This window comes from Osmerus eperlanus, chromosome 17 (assembly GCF_963692335.1).
Source record: "Osmerus eperlanus chromosome 17, fOsmEpe2.1, whole genome shotgun sequence".
NCBI lineage: Eukaryota > Metazoa > Chordata > Actinopteri > Osmeriformes > Osmeridae > Osmerus > Osmerus eperlanus.
This window is the reverse complement of record NC_085034.1, coordinates 3,610,686-3,626,076: the sequence shown is the minus strand read 5'-3', so window position 1 is coordinate 3,626,076 and position 15,391 is coordinate 3,610,686. Positions and strand designations below refer to the sequence as shown.

The 15,391-nt window shown below is 45.9% G+C and overlaps 1 protein-coding gene across 1 annotated transcript; it reads right to left on the bottom strand.

Annotated features, from left to right (window-relative positions):
• Window positions 1–93: 93 nt before the first annotated feature.
• Window positions 94–15,243, bottom strand: LOC134037653 (TBC1 domain family member 15-like). The gene is given in 17 exon segments (XM_062483071.1): window positions 94–1,284; window positions 1,409–1,495; window positions 1,862–1,978; window positions 2,213–2,310; window positions 3,566–3,665; window positions 4,012–4,112; window positions 4,341–4,460; window positions 5,211–5,305; window positions 6,730–6,833; window positions 7,111–7,239; window positions 8,681–8,899; window positions 8,901–8,933; window positions 10,628–10,730; window positions 13,334–13,544; window positions 14,237–14,387; window positions 14,582–14,680; window positions 15,102–15,243. Coding segments are annotated over 17 exon segments (2,118 nt in total). The 5' UTR covers window positions 15,195–15,243; the 3' UTR covers window positions 94–1,026.
• Between the last annotated feature and the right edge of the window lie 148 nt (window positions 15,244–15,391).

Below are 15,391 nucleotides of genomic sequence, written 5' to 3'. Positions count from 1 at the left end.
GTGTGTTAGTCAGTGCAATGCTTTTTGTAAACGGAAAATTGATTCAGTCTAGATGTACCCAGGCTAAATGGGTTGGCGAACACAATGACATGGTAGTTATTGTATTCCTTATTTAATACATTTGTATTTAAAAAAAACGCTATGGTATGAACAGCTGTTATTTTGAGGGGAACAATTTAGGAACCTCAAAATAAAACATTTACAATATATCCACGTACCATACAATATATCTACACATTATTTGAAAAGACTAGAAATATAAATATATTTGTGAATATAAAAGTATTTGTCCATACAAAGAGATGAAACAGCATTATTTTTTCAGACTTAAAAGTCACACACACGCATATACACATGCACACAAAAAAAGTAGTCTTGGTGAAGACATTCTTAAGGATGTGTGTATCACAAACAGATGTGAAAAATATCTGTAGGTACAGAACATGGACAAAAGTACACTTGATTGGCTGAGGATTTAGATGTTTTTTCCAATCATGTCTGGAGGAGGCAAGGACAAAACAGACAGCACACCACTCAGGCGGACTGACAAGACACGATGATTCTGGGCACACAGTCCTGTCAAATATCGCTTTTCAAACCCTAGGAGACAGAGAGAGTCTCAAGAAATTGCACTCATAATTTCTCAAGGAGTCCCTGAGATTATAGCGGAGTAATCATAGGGCTATACAACCAAACCCCTATACACACACAACTAACCAATCAAACATTACCCACATTCTCCTTTACCTTTCAGATAAATCACACACAAACACATGCACTTGGGCCATTTTGGACCATTATCACGTGATTAAGAAAAGTGTCTACCAATGGGGAGTTGAAGTCTAACTGCCCACTGACAGAATCTTTGGATGGCTAGCTGAATGTATGACTGACAGGACATTACCACCAATCAGAATCTTCTAATAATACATCTGAACAGTGAAAATATATTCCTCTTCTTGGCAACCCAGAGCACCAGTCAGCGGTCTCTGTCTGGGAGAGTAGGAGGGGTGCTGGAGGACGGCGCTATGATATGTAGGCTAGTTTGTAGATGTTGCGTCCGGCCTCGCGGAGAGGTGTGCTGCTGTCCGGGGTGCGGTCTGCGACCGGATCCTGTTGCTCTGTGGACGGTTCTGGAAAGCCCAGTTCTGTGGACTGAGAAGGTTCTGGAACCTCTGGCCCGCCTGTCCCTGGTGTCTGTGCTTCAGGGGGCCTTGGTGTCTGGACTAGTTCTGTTGATTCTGGTTCTTTGTCCAAACCCAGGATCTCCACCACTGAGATGTCCTATAACATTTACATATGTTAATTTAGCAAGCAACTTAATAGTGCAGATAATCAAGAACAAAGCTTCGAAGCCGTTCAGCAGTGTTCAGGTGTGTCATGGATGCTGTTCCTGGATCCTCCATACCTCACAGGTGCTGAGCTGCTCATAGAAGACCTCGGCCCTGGCCAAAACCACCTCCAGATCCAGCTTCATTGCCAGGTCATTGATGTGCTGGAAACACAAACATACATCATTAAAAAGCTAGTCGTGATTTACACTATACATATAGGGAACAACATACTGTATACCCTTTTAAGACCATCTCCTCCTTATACAGCTCACCAGACCGCTGAAATGAATGAATGAGATTGTGGGAGCTCTCTTATGTTCAGTTCTTAGCACATATGCTGCATCACAAAGGTGATAATTAATCAGCACTATCTGTCTCAACTCAGTATGAAGTCTCTCTTTTCCTTCAATCTATTCTCTTGTCTCCTTTTTTCTTCTCTTTCTCACCCCTGCTTCCTACCATCACAATATCTCCCTCAATTAGGGGCCTGAACAATAACCATGATAACAGCCTACACACACTTTTACCTTGAGGATGTCATTGAAGCCATATCCTTCGTTCATGATGGTGTGCTTCTCTGCATCCAGTATGGCACAACACACCAGCAAGTGAAAGTTCTGGCAGGGCAGGCCTGTCCACATGACCTGACACACACACACACACACTCGTATATACAGTATATTCGTGTGTCTGTACATCAGACATTATTCCTAACTTACTAACCAAACAGTTTGTCTGTTGCGTCTAGACAAAACCTTGATGCCATGAATCCTACAGACCATTCAATCAAACAGACAGACAGAGAGAGACAGACAGACAGAGAGAGAGACAGACAGAGAGAGAGAGACAGACAGAGAGATCGCTAAACCTGGTCTCACCTCCCAAAGTCGCAGCACGTCACAGAAGATGAACTCTCTCTTGAAGCGAATCAGCAGCCAGCGGAAACAGAAGTACAGGTACCCAGAATCCTCTGCCTCTGTCCAATCGCAACACACGGTGATCAGCATGACATAAACTGTCCAATAGGAATACAGATAAGGGCCGGGTTTCCCAGATTCGTTAAGAAGCTCTTAACGCCAAGATCTTCTTAACGAATCTGGGAAACACGGCCAAGGGCAACAAGCGCAACAGTAATACTGTGGAGCTAAAGCTTTAGCTAACAGGGACCATGGAGCAACATGGAGGCTGTATATGGGTTTAGTGGGTTGAACTCTGAATAAAAGTTGAGTGAGTTTGTCTCAGAGTTAGAGTTTATCCTGGTCAGAGTAGGTCAATAATTTGAAACGGGTCATAAATTAAACGACCAGTCGGGAGCAAGACAGCTCCACTAACTCTTCCTCCGCCCTTCATCCTCCTCTCTTCCTCTCCTACATCTAACCTTTCCTGCTCAAATTAAAGCCATAAATAACAGCATTTTAATTTACATATTATTGGATTTACTTGTTTATTGTTCTTAGGAAGCTCTCTAAATTCCCGGGCTGTTGTTATTCAGCAAATGCAGATAAGTTTGTCGTTGAGAGCAACGGGCCGGGAGGAAAATTAATCATGAAAAGTAATGACTCTAAACTGCCCAGTGATAAATCACTGTCATCCAATCAGAGGACTGTGCTTGGAGAAGCCTAATTCTGCAGGTCTTATCAGTGTTGCAAGGCAGGGGGTTTGAGAAAGAGAGAGACAAAGAGAGATGCAGATGAACTCCTGACCTGCACCATGGAAACCCTCTCAGGAAACAGACCATAATACTCGGTCCTTCATTAGTGACACTCAGTCACACAGAGCTCCAATCTTCTCTCACTGTTTTCCACACTTGATGATTCTCTATAACTTTCCCTCATCCACCCTCTCTTCAACCCTCTCTCTCTCCATCTCCCTGCTCCCAGAGGGACATCATTCCTTGGCTGTGTCTTTATCTGCCCCTGCGTTGATAGAGATGGATGTTTGGATGCTAATGCTACAATTCAGATAAATACAGCATCAGTCTTTGAGAATGCTATGCTGTCTGAAAGGTGGGAGGCCAAGGTTAAGATGTGTGTGTGTCTGACTATGCATGTGCAAAAGTCCTTATTTATTAAAAGTATCTAAGGATTAAAAGTGTCTTCACAACGACTACCATTTAAATGTTCAAGGTCCTTGTAGCAGTTGGAGGAGGACTAATCAAAACAATGAAAGCATTAACTTGACTAAGTTCTGAGACGCCTGAGAGCTGATTGGGCGACTGGTGTTCCACCTACCCAGGTAGTTCCAGAATGTGGGGTCCAGTAACCGTAGCAACGTGCCAAGCTGGCTTAGCTGAGTCTTCATGCCGTGCATTTGCTCTTCAAAGTTGTGGTGCTGACACACACACACACACACACACACACACACACACACACTAAAAGTTAAGACCTTGCTCCCCTTCCACTTACCACAACACCATGAAATCACCTCTCTCATCCCTATTTCCAAACAGAGACATGAAGGTCACCTCTCCCTCTCTCATCTCGTCATCTTCGAGGGACCTTCACATGGTTAACCCCTGACCCGCACCTCTCTCTCTCTCTTTCTGTCCTCACTCCTACAACAGACTGACAGTGTCATCCATCTCCCGTTCCACATCCCTCCATCTCTCCCCCTCCCTCCTCCTCCTCCTCCTCCTCCTCCTCCTCCTCCTCCTCCTCCTCCTCTCCCTCCATCTCACCAGCTGCTGCATGTAGGAGATGAAGCACCAGAACGCCTCCACCTCGTTCTCCATCACGTAGAGGATAGGGGACAACAGGTCACTCATGCCCTGCACATACCCTGGTCACACACAGACAACACACAACAAGGTTAACAGGAGACAATACCACCTGTACGTGTGTGAGCGTGTGTGTGTGTGTGTGTGTGCGTGTAGTGGGGAGGGTAGATGTGAGGATGAGTAAGTGACAGGCATGCGTGTGTTGTGGTGTGTCTTACGTGTGCTGTAGCGGGTCCAACAAGGTGAGTGTGTGAGTTGTATGATCCAGTGAGTGCGTGTGGGGGTCTTACCCAGGTCAAAGTCGTACATGCAGTAGGTCATGAGGATGTCGTGCAGCAGGATGAGGCCTGGGTTCTCCTGGTCCCCCTCGTAGAACCGGTGAGTTCTATCTGTTCTGTTCACATCCTTCTCTGCCCAAGGGAACAACATGCAACAACAGCATGCATTATAGAAAATTTATTTGAATAAACACATACATTTAGAAATTATTTGAATACTTTATAAGAATAATCGACCTACTTGTATATCTATCCGCCAAGTGTGAATTAGAAACCCTAGTAAGTACCCCGTCTTTACACACAACAGCGTACCACACTAACTACCTTTGTCCTGAAAGCGCCCCACTGTGCAACCATAACCCTGTTGAACTCCAAAATCTGTCTAATTAATTGGGAGATCCAGACGAATGGTTCCTGAACCCTTTGCTGTGTGTGTCTCTGCGATAAAGAACAGAGTGTCATCTCTAAATGGACCCAAACAGCTCTTCAATGGTACAGTCTGCTCTGCGGTGCACCCAGCCGGCTGGCATCTCCATACCCATTCCACATGACATTTACAGAAAGCCAGTGGTGGCGGGGAGGTGGTCAGGGAGCACATTCACCCAGAGACTAGCTCCTCTACAGGGGCTAATGCTGCCTCTGAGTGGGGGGCAAGAGGAAATGTCAGAGCCGACTCAGAGCGAGGCAACTAGAACATTCTCCAACAGATACAGGTGGGACTGGGAGAGAGTGGGCGGGTGGGTGGGTATGGAGAAAAATGTGGTGCATTTGAGCCACACTGATCTCAAGGCTGGGCCATAACATGCCCATGCTGAGTATCTGATACCTGGTTTGTCTGGCGGCCAACATCTCTCGGCAGGCCTTTTTGTGGACTGTGTGTACCTATCTGATTTCGATGGTCTCTCAGCCTGGTGTTCCGTCTCTGCTGCTTCTCACTCACTGACCTCCACTGCAGCTTCATCCTAAAGTACTCATCCCTGAGAGAGAGAGAGAGAGAGAGAGAGAGAGAGAGAGAGAGAGGGGGGGGGGGGGAGGGAGGGCAGGAGAGAGAGAGAAAGATGACAAGAGATATAGGGTTCAGAAAAGGACAACAGAATCTTTAGAGTAGAACCGTTTGCAGTTGTAAAATTCTGCTGCTTGTTAATAGCAGTTGAGTTTGGAGAGAGATGGAGAGGGGAGGGAAAGAGACAGATATATTAGAGATGGAGAGGGAGTTAGAGAGACATATATCAAGAGATGGAAATGTGTGTGTGTGAGTAATGTAAACCTTGTCAGTTGTGCCATCTTGTTGCGTCTTGCTAATGAGTGGCTGTGTGATTTAATGGTAGCAGTAATCCTCCACAGAGGAGTGGAACAGGGACATAAACCTCACTGAACAGAGCTGCACCCTGCTCTCTCTATCTTTCTCTCTCTCTCTCACACACACACACACTTTACTTATCTTTTCCTCCCTTCTCTCTCTCACACACACTCTTTACTCTTTTCACTCCCTTCTCTCTCTCCGCCTCAACCCATCCCGCCTCCCCACCTCTCTCTCTCTCTCTCCCCCTCTCCCTCTCCCTCTCCCTCTCCCTCTCCCTCTCCCTCTCCCTCTCTCTCTCCCTCTCTCTCTCTGAAACGATGAAGTTGAGACCATGATTATTTCCGATGGCTGATGCACTTCCCTCATATTTGCAACCTGCATTCCAGAGCTTTGCATGCATTAAATCATTTTAACAGTGGCAATAAACCTGGCGAGGTACAAACGTTATTAACATTTCATGGTGTTGTAGGTTTGGTGCCGTTGGGAAAAGTTTGCGGGAGGACCAGCCTGTGTGTGTTGGTGTGTGTGCGCTCGAGTGAATGTTCCTCAGTGTGTTTTACCAATAACAATCACAACAACTATTCTGGAAAAGAGATGGAGAGAGAGAGAGAGAGAGAGAGAGAGAGAGAGAGAGAGAGAGAGAGAGAGAGAGAGAGAGAGAGAGAGAGTAAGAAAAATAGGGAGAGAGACAGAGAAAGAGAGAGGGAATAATAGAGAGGGAGAGATATACAAAACAACTGTAATAAGTAACACAGAGAGAGAGAAAGAGAGAAAGACAGAGAGGGAGCTAGAGAGAGCTGAGACAGGACGGAGTGCACAGGGAGCAGCAGGGGAAGAGATCCCTTTATGGGAGAGACAGATGGGCAGGATAGAAACAGCAGCAGCCTCATCACCAGTCCCAGTTAGGGACATGTTTAGCCCCTGGCTCGCTCCTCCTATTGGCTCATCAGTCTTCCTGCACCGCTAGAGAGGGGGACACCGCACTTCTGTGCACAGGTGTCTCTTCTCTGATCCAGCCATACACACGCGCACCATGCATTTCCTAACCAGGATTCTTTTTCTTTAATATCGAGTTGGAAAACTGTGTGCGAGTCTTACGTCTTCCTCCTGGTTAAGCTGGTTCTCTCCTCCAGAGTGCTGTCCCAGGGGAAGTACCCCAGCAGAAATCGCCAACCCTCCTTCCTCATGCCAGGACTCAGGCCCTGTACACAAACACACACACACACAATGTAAGACCAGGATCTAGTGGGGGTGTGAACGATCTAAAAGGCAGGAAGTGGCGTGTGAAGTGTTCCTGAGGCTTTGCTTCACAGCGGGCTCTGCTCCAAACCTCTTCCCTCCACTATCAGTGTGTTTGGGCTAGCTGTGTGTTTGCTGGAGGCTGCAGGATACCCAGCATAGATTGTTGAGAGCCAGGAGAGAAGCAGAGACGGCACCGCTACACGTTTTACCACACAGGCGAGCGCGCGCAGCTCCTACCCCTCTGAAGATGCCGTGTTTGAGTTTGTCGACGTCAGTGAGTCGTCCCTGCTGGTCCATGTAGACGCTCCACTCCTCCTCCGTCACCGGGTCCCTCCGCAGCACCCGGGGCCTGGAAGACAGGTCCACCTGGCACAGCAGCACAGCTGTCATCAACACAGGTACCCAGCATGGGGGCAAACACATACCACCCATAGGGAGACAGCAGTCCAGAGCATTAGCAACACAGTCAGCCAAAAAGCCAACACTACAACCAAGCCCCATCAGAAAAACATACAGCTATTGTGGTTCACCAGGGATACAATATCTACCCGGTTTTAACATTGTATAGAGTGCTTGAAAACCATGCAGGGATATACTAGACATGATGCTGTCACAGACTATAGGAGATAATTGAAGTTCAGCTTTCCACAATGCTGCTCACACCAGACATTGGGAGTGTATGGAGTATGGAGAGACATCAATAACAATGCATGGTGCAGCATTAATACATGTCAATGAGCTAGGCCAAACTTGCAATGTGTGCGAGTTTGTGAGAGATGTTTGAGGTCTATAAGATCATAATCTCCCTCTGGGCAACCACATCAGTTTGAAAAGCAAATGTTGTAGATTAAAGGGTTTGTGTGTGTGTGTGTGTGTGAGAGATCCAAACAGGGAACTAGTGAAAGGCTAAGCTGGGAGTGAGAAGGTACAGTAGACTGGAAACCAACATGAGCACAGTAAGAGTATCGTGTTGAATACCAGCATGGGATCCTGTGTGTATGCGTGTTTGTGAGTGTGTGTAAATGTGTTACCCTGGGAGATTTGTTTCCATGGGGACTAAGCCTGATAAGGGAGAGTACCGGGGACTAAAGAGGACTCAATAATTCATGAGGAGAGTGATAAGTACTGACGCCAACCCAGGGCACACTGCAGGAGTAGCAACACACACACCCCAAAATAACAAGCATAGCCTAGATTTTGTAACTTTCTGCACACAATGGAACATGTTTCCATTCATGGACGTTGTCCATGAACCAGAACCTAGAGAGCTCTACAGAGTACTTCCTACCTCATCAGAATCAGCATTCAGCAACCAGGATTCAAAGTTTTTTTTTAATAGACCAATATAAAGTCTGGTAACATATTTTTAAGCTAATTCATAGAGGCCTCTGTAAAGGTAAAGTAGCATATTTGCAATATTGATCTCATTTCTAGCTCTCCTTTTTAATGATTTCCACCCGGTAATAAAGTTGTGAGCCAAGAGGTTAATGCAATCGAAATCAAATTACAGATCTGGCGCCCTGCGTCGCACTTGAGCTGTGAGAGGTGGGAGTGGTAAAGCAGTGATTCTCAACTCTTCATGGTTCTTTCACAGCTACCTTTAATGCTGTGTGAGTGTGTGTGTGTGTGTGTGTGAAGTTGTTGCTCATCACACAAGGTTACCAAGGCAACGCTCAGTGCCAGGGGTCAACTCCAATTAACGAAAACAATTCACAGGAAGGGATTCTTTGAGTGGCCATAAAATCAATTCCATGATACAGTTCTGCTCCAACCTGTATTGTGTGTTTCTGGGCAAAGCCAAACTAACCCGGGTGATGACCTCAAAGCCCGGCTCTTCCTGTTGGTTAAAGTCCAGACCTGGGAGATGATCACTCAGCAGGTCTGATGACCCTCTGGCAGGCCCCTGCTGCAGCTCTGCATCTAGGCCCTGGAATAGTTCCTCAGCAGGCCCTTCATGGAGCTCCGTGTCTGGGCCTTTGAAGGCGTCAAAGAGGTAGTGGGTGACTTTGGAAAGGCCTCCCACCTCCCATTGTTGCAGTTATTGGGTCTTCTTTAAATTTCTGTAAAGCACACAAGGTGAGACGGATGAATGGCTGGAAATGTATTATTGGTGAGATGAAAATAAGACACATCAAGTAGGAAAAAATAAGTTCTGGTCAAGAAACTTCATGGTGGCAAACACACAGCAGACCCAGTCTTGGTCTGTTTTCTTGGTCCAGTCTTGGACTGATCAGTCTTGGTCTGTTCTCCCAGCCAGCTCACCCACCCTGTGAGGAAGGCCTCCATGATCCTGTCGTTCTTCCCCACAATGTGACATAATCAGGTGTGAAATGCCCACACAGTGGAAACGTGCCCAGTGCACTGGCACGTACTGTAGCCTGCTGCTTTAGAGATGTCTTATCCTGACGTAGGCAACACTGGCTCAAAAAATAAGTCACGGCAGTGCAGGCTTCTGAATAATTCTGCCAGGCGCTGACACCTTGTTAATATGAAAGCATAGAAGGTGGGATGTGTGGATTTTATCTGACAGTCCGAAAAAAAAGACTTTGCGAGAATTTAATGGAAGACAACATTACAAACACAGCACCATCGTTTCTGTCCACAGAGCAGCCATCTGAACAAATGCACACATAGTCGGGCCTAACTCCTGATATGAACTGAGCCTCGACATCCACACACCCTAGCTTCCAAGACCCCCTCATTTTTTACCCCGTACTACAAAAGACCCATAAAATCAAAGCCGTTACACAAAGAGCCAATCTATTTCCTCCTCGCTTTGGTTAACAGGAAGTCTGACGCGCTCATTCATCTCTGCAATTGGATTTCTGAAGTCGCATTAGAAAACAATATTCCAACGGCGCTGACCTCGGCGGAGGGAAGGCCACCCGGCGTTATTATCCAGTCAGGCCTCATTAACCTCTCCACAGATCCACAGCTACGCTAAACGCCAGTGTAATAGCCTAGCCTAGCCTTGTCTACAGTAGCAAGCTAGCTTAGCACTTGTCTCCTCCACACGTTGCCCTAATGAGAGGCTAGGGTGAGGTAAACTTTTAGCGCTTAAAAAGCTCATGTGTACAGCAACAATGCTAACAATGTTCGATAGTCATATCAAAATAATGTGGAGGCTATTATCTTGCCCAGAATGTATTAGGGACGCTATTAGGAAGGTGTGGGTTTATTTATGCAGGCATTAGTTAGTAATAGAGAGTTGGCTTACAGCTCGCTGGACTCGTAAAGCTTTTATACTTACAAAGTCAAATGTCTCAGACGGACAACAAATTAATGGTGAAATATTAATGTCTCAATGTGCCCTAAAAAAAACTGCCACGAGCACGGTAGATTACACACAAAAATGACACCCGCAACCATATCCACACACATACAGACACCCACACTCACACAGTGGGTGTGCACCCCCCCAAATAAACCGACACAGCCCAGTCATATACTGTGTTGATGGGGTACACTCCCCCTGCCTTTCCTCCCCAGACACTGCGAGGCCTTCACGGAGACCTCATAAAAACCCAGCAACAGAATTTGCTCTCATTAACAAACTCATTAAAGACAACACTGGAGCCCCTAGCACACTGAGGGAGGGCAGAGGACGTTTATGGAGAGTCAGAACAAAGGTCCAGTGTGTGTGTGTGTGTGTGTGAGTCTTGGTGTGTGTGTGTCTTTTACAGTCTGATACATGCACTGTGCACTGTGCGTGTCCGTGTCCGTGCAGTGTGCATGCTTGTGTTGCAGACCAGACCTGGAGGAGTCCAAAAGTGGCGTCGTCCAGCAGGTTCTCAAAGGACTGGGCCATAGCAGCTCCATGGGACTTGACCTGGAGACGAGACCCATCACTGGGAGACCTGGTGGGGGGGGGGGGGGGGGGCGAGCAAAGAAAGAGAGAGAAAGATATAAGAAGGCAGTGTGTGAAATGACGAGAGATGGAGACAGACAAGAATAAAGAGTGAGAGATTGGAAAAAAAACTGATAGGAAGACACATTCTTACAGATCTGACCCATCCAGTGTACCGTTTGTGCAACAACGCCAAGGCACTGCAGATGAATACAGCATTCAATAGAGCAGTCTCACTAACGAAAGAAAGTCACAAACGACCCCCATCCCACAGCCGTCAAACTTAGTGGTTCTGGGATTTCCCCCACCAGTGTCTACACATACAAACCAGCTCATCTCCGATCTAGCACCTAATCTGGAACGTTCCACCAAAGGGGGCCTGTGAGGTGCACGGCCACACTGAAACACACTGATAATTAGTCTTGCAGCCATATGGTGCATAATGTAGCATCTTGCTCCCTATCCTTAGCTGCTACAGCCCAGGCCTGTGTTGTGACAGGTGTTGGCTGAGGCACTCTGAGCTGCGTTCACAGGCAGTGGAGGTCAGAGGAGCTAACTATGTGTTGTTAGTGTTTGTGATCCGCTAACTGCTCTAACTGCTGCCCAGTGTTTGTGAGTAAGACTAGCCCCCTCCAGTACCCAGCCGGGCATGAATTATTGAGGAGGAAAAATCAATTTTGGCCTGGAAATTGAATTGGGCTCTGGGGCTCCAAAGAGAGAGACTGGAACAGATAAAACACAGAAGGATAGCAGGGCATGGTGAAGATACAGCATCTTCTCATTCACAAAGATGGAGTAATCCACCCAGCCTTGGCTGTTGTTCTCCAGAGACAGGAAGAAAAGAGAGACGGGGAGAGGGTTCAGGTAAGATCACATTACAGGGACTGGGAGCTAGACACCGTATTTGATCCTGGAGGTGTGTGTGTGTGTGTGTTCTCTAATAGAGGATAGAAGGGACTGTACCCAAACAAGTGGTACTGGTGTCTTCACAGTGAGGTAGCCTAGGACTTGGTCAAACACTGTCAGCCTGGACTGGAATATAGATCTTCTTCACTTCAGTAACACTGGGTAGGTGTAATTAAAGTTCTAACATATCTTAAAGTAAGTTCAAACAGAGACTGCCATACAAAGTTAATTAACCTTGATGGAATAGACTTTTAGCCTCCCATCTTAAACCAACAAAGCAGTTGTTCTGGGGCAGCAGCTTATTATTGAACCTCTGTCTGCTATAATATGCAGCCGTATGAGCGATTTTAATATTCATATCTTGCTCCAAATGAACTCTTCTCCATTCTTTGGGGTTTCACATGGAGCCCAGCTGAACATGACTGAACACAAGCCCCTAGTTCCACTCTAAGCTAGAAAGAGGAAAAGAAAAGAGAGAAGGATGGAGTGAAAAGGGAACTATCTACTGTACATCTATCACCTATAGATCACATAATCCATATACCATGGTCATAACTGGTATTTAAGTAAATGTTAATTGCTGAGGAAGGGGTCTTTAATGGGTTATAATCAGCCAATAAAAATGCATGGTTAGGATGGACGGTGTGCTTGGGACCAACTCATTATTCTAAATGAGTGACATCCAAGTCACATATGGCTGTCAGCCAGCCTGCAAAATCGTTGGGCAGAGTCAGCTAAAGCCAGCGAGTCAGTCAGTCAGTCAACCGAACAGAGAAACATTCGCGGTTAGAGGCTACTAACCAGCCAGGCAGCCAGCCAGGTATAAGTCACTACAATGGTCAGAGATAAGGGTAAATAGACCGATGCGTCTAGCTGTCTCCCTATCTCTCTCTCTCTACCTACCTCTCTCCACATTTCTCTTTCTTAGTCACCTTATTTTCCTCCTCTCTCCTTCCATCCCTGGCTTTCTCGCTATACATCAACCATGAGTCCAGTCCATCATTTTCACCACCACATTCATATAATGTCAGGGACAGACTGTGTGTATGACTGGGAGAGATGAAATATTAGCATAGAAATGGCCTTAAATCATGAGTGAAGCCCGATGAGAAAGGAAAAGGTCATTAATAACCGCGTCACATCACCAGGTGGCATATCCTTAAAGAAGAACCTGACGGCAAGCCCTGCCTTGGATCCAACCGCTGTCAGTCGGGCTGGCATGCTTGCATGCAGAGGATGGAGACAGCTGGTCAGGATCCACGGAGAGAGAGAAATGGGGGCAGGGAGGCCAAAGTAAAGAGATATGGGTGTGAGTGCGTGTGTGTGGAGGGGAGTGTTCATGAAAAGGTTCATGAAAAGGTGTCTGGGTAGACCAGGGGGGGGGAGGGTTGAAAAGGCCTAGAGATGAGCAGGCTAGTGGTCCACACAGGCTCTTCTTTATCTTTGTTTGCTGTTTCGTAAAAATAAAAGGTAAGTAGAAAAAAAAGGTATCCTGTTCTATAGGATGCCATGAAACAAGACTACAGAATTTCCTGCGGTCCTATAGCTCCATCTGGTGGTGGATGTTTGAACTGCTACAAAGATTGTCCGCATTGGGGCATGGTTAAATAAAAAAGCATTTCCAAAAAACATGTATTTATTTAACTGCCTTTAAATTTAATTGCCTTCCTATTCTGGGGCCCAACTGAGTAATGTACATATACGTACGGAATGAGTGCTACATATCTCCTCAGGGTATCCAGGAAGGCCTGGGATCCTCCTTGGTGAAAGTGGAGGGTATGAGTCTGGGAACTGTGGTTCTTCGGGGCTGTTTTGTTGTAGTCCTTCAGGGTGAGTTCAAGGTAGGACCAGCCCTCTTCCTTCACTCTGATAGAGTCCAGGACACTCAGACTAAAACAAAAAGCCTGCTTGGGCACACCTGGAGGGGAGTAAAACAGAGAAGGGTGGGGAACACACATACACAAAAATGAAACACAGCGCTTGCATTCTAATACATCTGATTTGGAACACCTGGATTGTAAATGAGGAAAACAAAAAAACAAGGGAAACACATGCACACAAACACACACATACACAGAAAAGGACTGCAAGGAATTGCTAGTGTACAGTGGCATTACATATGTTGCCAATGTTAAACATCAGTTTGAGGGGAGACGAGGGGAGGGATGAACACAGCTGTGTTTAGGAAAACTGGAAGCTTTTGATTTCTCTCCTCTAGTCTCAAAATTAATTCATGCATCCACCCTGTCTAGAGCTAGGCTTTATGAAAGTGTTTAAGGATTCTAAAGAGGAATGGAGGTAAATAGACTGAGAAGGGAGCTAACAGAGAGAGAGAGAGAGAGAGAGAGAGAGGAGAGAGAGAGAGAGAGAGAGAGAGAGAGAGAGAGAGAGAGAGAGAGAGAGAGAGAGAGAGAGAGAGAGAGAGAGAGAGAGAGAGAATTGAGAGGGGAATGTTGCCCTTTTCACCTTGTTTGTCTTGCTAGGACTTGTTTAGAATTCAGAGCAGCCAGGATGTTGGACTAGAACAAGTTAGTCTACTGATTACAGGACATATGAAAGGAGGGGAAAAAAGGATGGATAGATGACTGTAAAAACGACCAAAGTGCCAACCTGTTTCAGTGCTGCAGGGCTCTGGACTCTTCCTATAGTAGACAGCATTGAGCAGATCCCATTCTGCCTCACAGCTCAGCTGAGTATCAAGCTTCCTACTGGAGGGGGTATGGTCTTCCTCTGGATTTAACTCCACCACTACTTCCCCACTCTAAAGAAGGGACATAAATACAGGTATCTTAACTTCAACTACCAGTGTGCCATTATGGATGTAATCATTGGATGACACTTGTGTGACTTTTGTCATTAGAACCTATCGACTGCATTAAGACTGTAAAGTGCATTTCCTAGGCTTGGGTGTAGATTGATGTTATACAAGTGAATGTGTTGCCTGCCCCCTCTTACTTTATCAATGACTTGCAGACGCCCAGATGTAAGGGAGTCCTGTCCATCGATTATCTCCGGGTCCGTGTGCATAAACACGCCTTCTTTTTCAAAAACCACCTGAGGAGGGTAACGTTAATGAACACAAAGCAGTTTTGAGGAAAGGAAGTAGAACTCTGACCGTTCCCGATTGAGAACAATGGGGGTGAAGGTGTATTTGATTCACAGTCAAATATGCCAGGCCTACTGTTAACTATATAGCAAATACTACTTGCAAATAATATTCGCTGGTTAGGTAGGCAACTATGATCCGTATGGGCACGATACCTGGCCTAGCTAGTAAACATACTGTTAAACATTAGCGACACTTCCTTGACCAGTCTAAATTGTACTCTAATGCAACAGCTTTAACTGGCATCTAAAATTGACGAAAAATTGCAGGGTTACAACACGCTGCCATAAAGTGTGGCCACCTTCTCACTTTTCTAAACAATGGGATTGAATAGCGTATGTTGAAAAAGTATTTTCTAAGTTTACCTACCTTAAAGTTCGCTGAAGTCGCCATGTCACCTGATGTCGATTTTGTGTTTACAATGACGCGCACTGAACATCCCACCACGTGACACGGGGTCATGTTTTGTTATAGTTTTTTGTAAAGGGATCTTCCCTACCATAAATTATTTTGATCTTAGTCCCAGACAGTTTTGTCTTCTACCAATAGAGATCTGTCACAATGATACGATCTGAATTGATTTGGTATGATTTATTATTTTGACTTCCGTTTCAGAAATAGTAGCTGTTTACTTATTAGAAATCAAGGTTTCCTTCCTG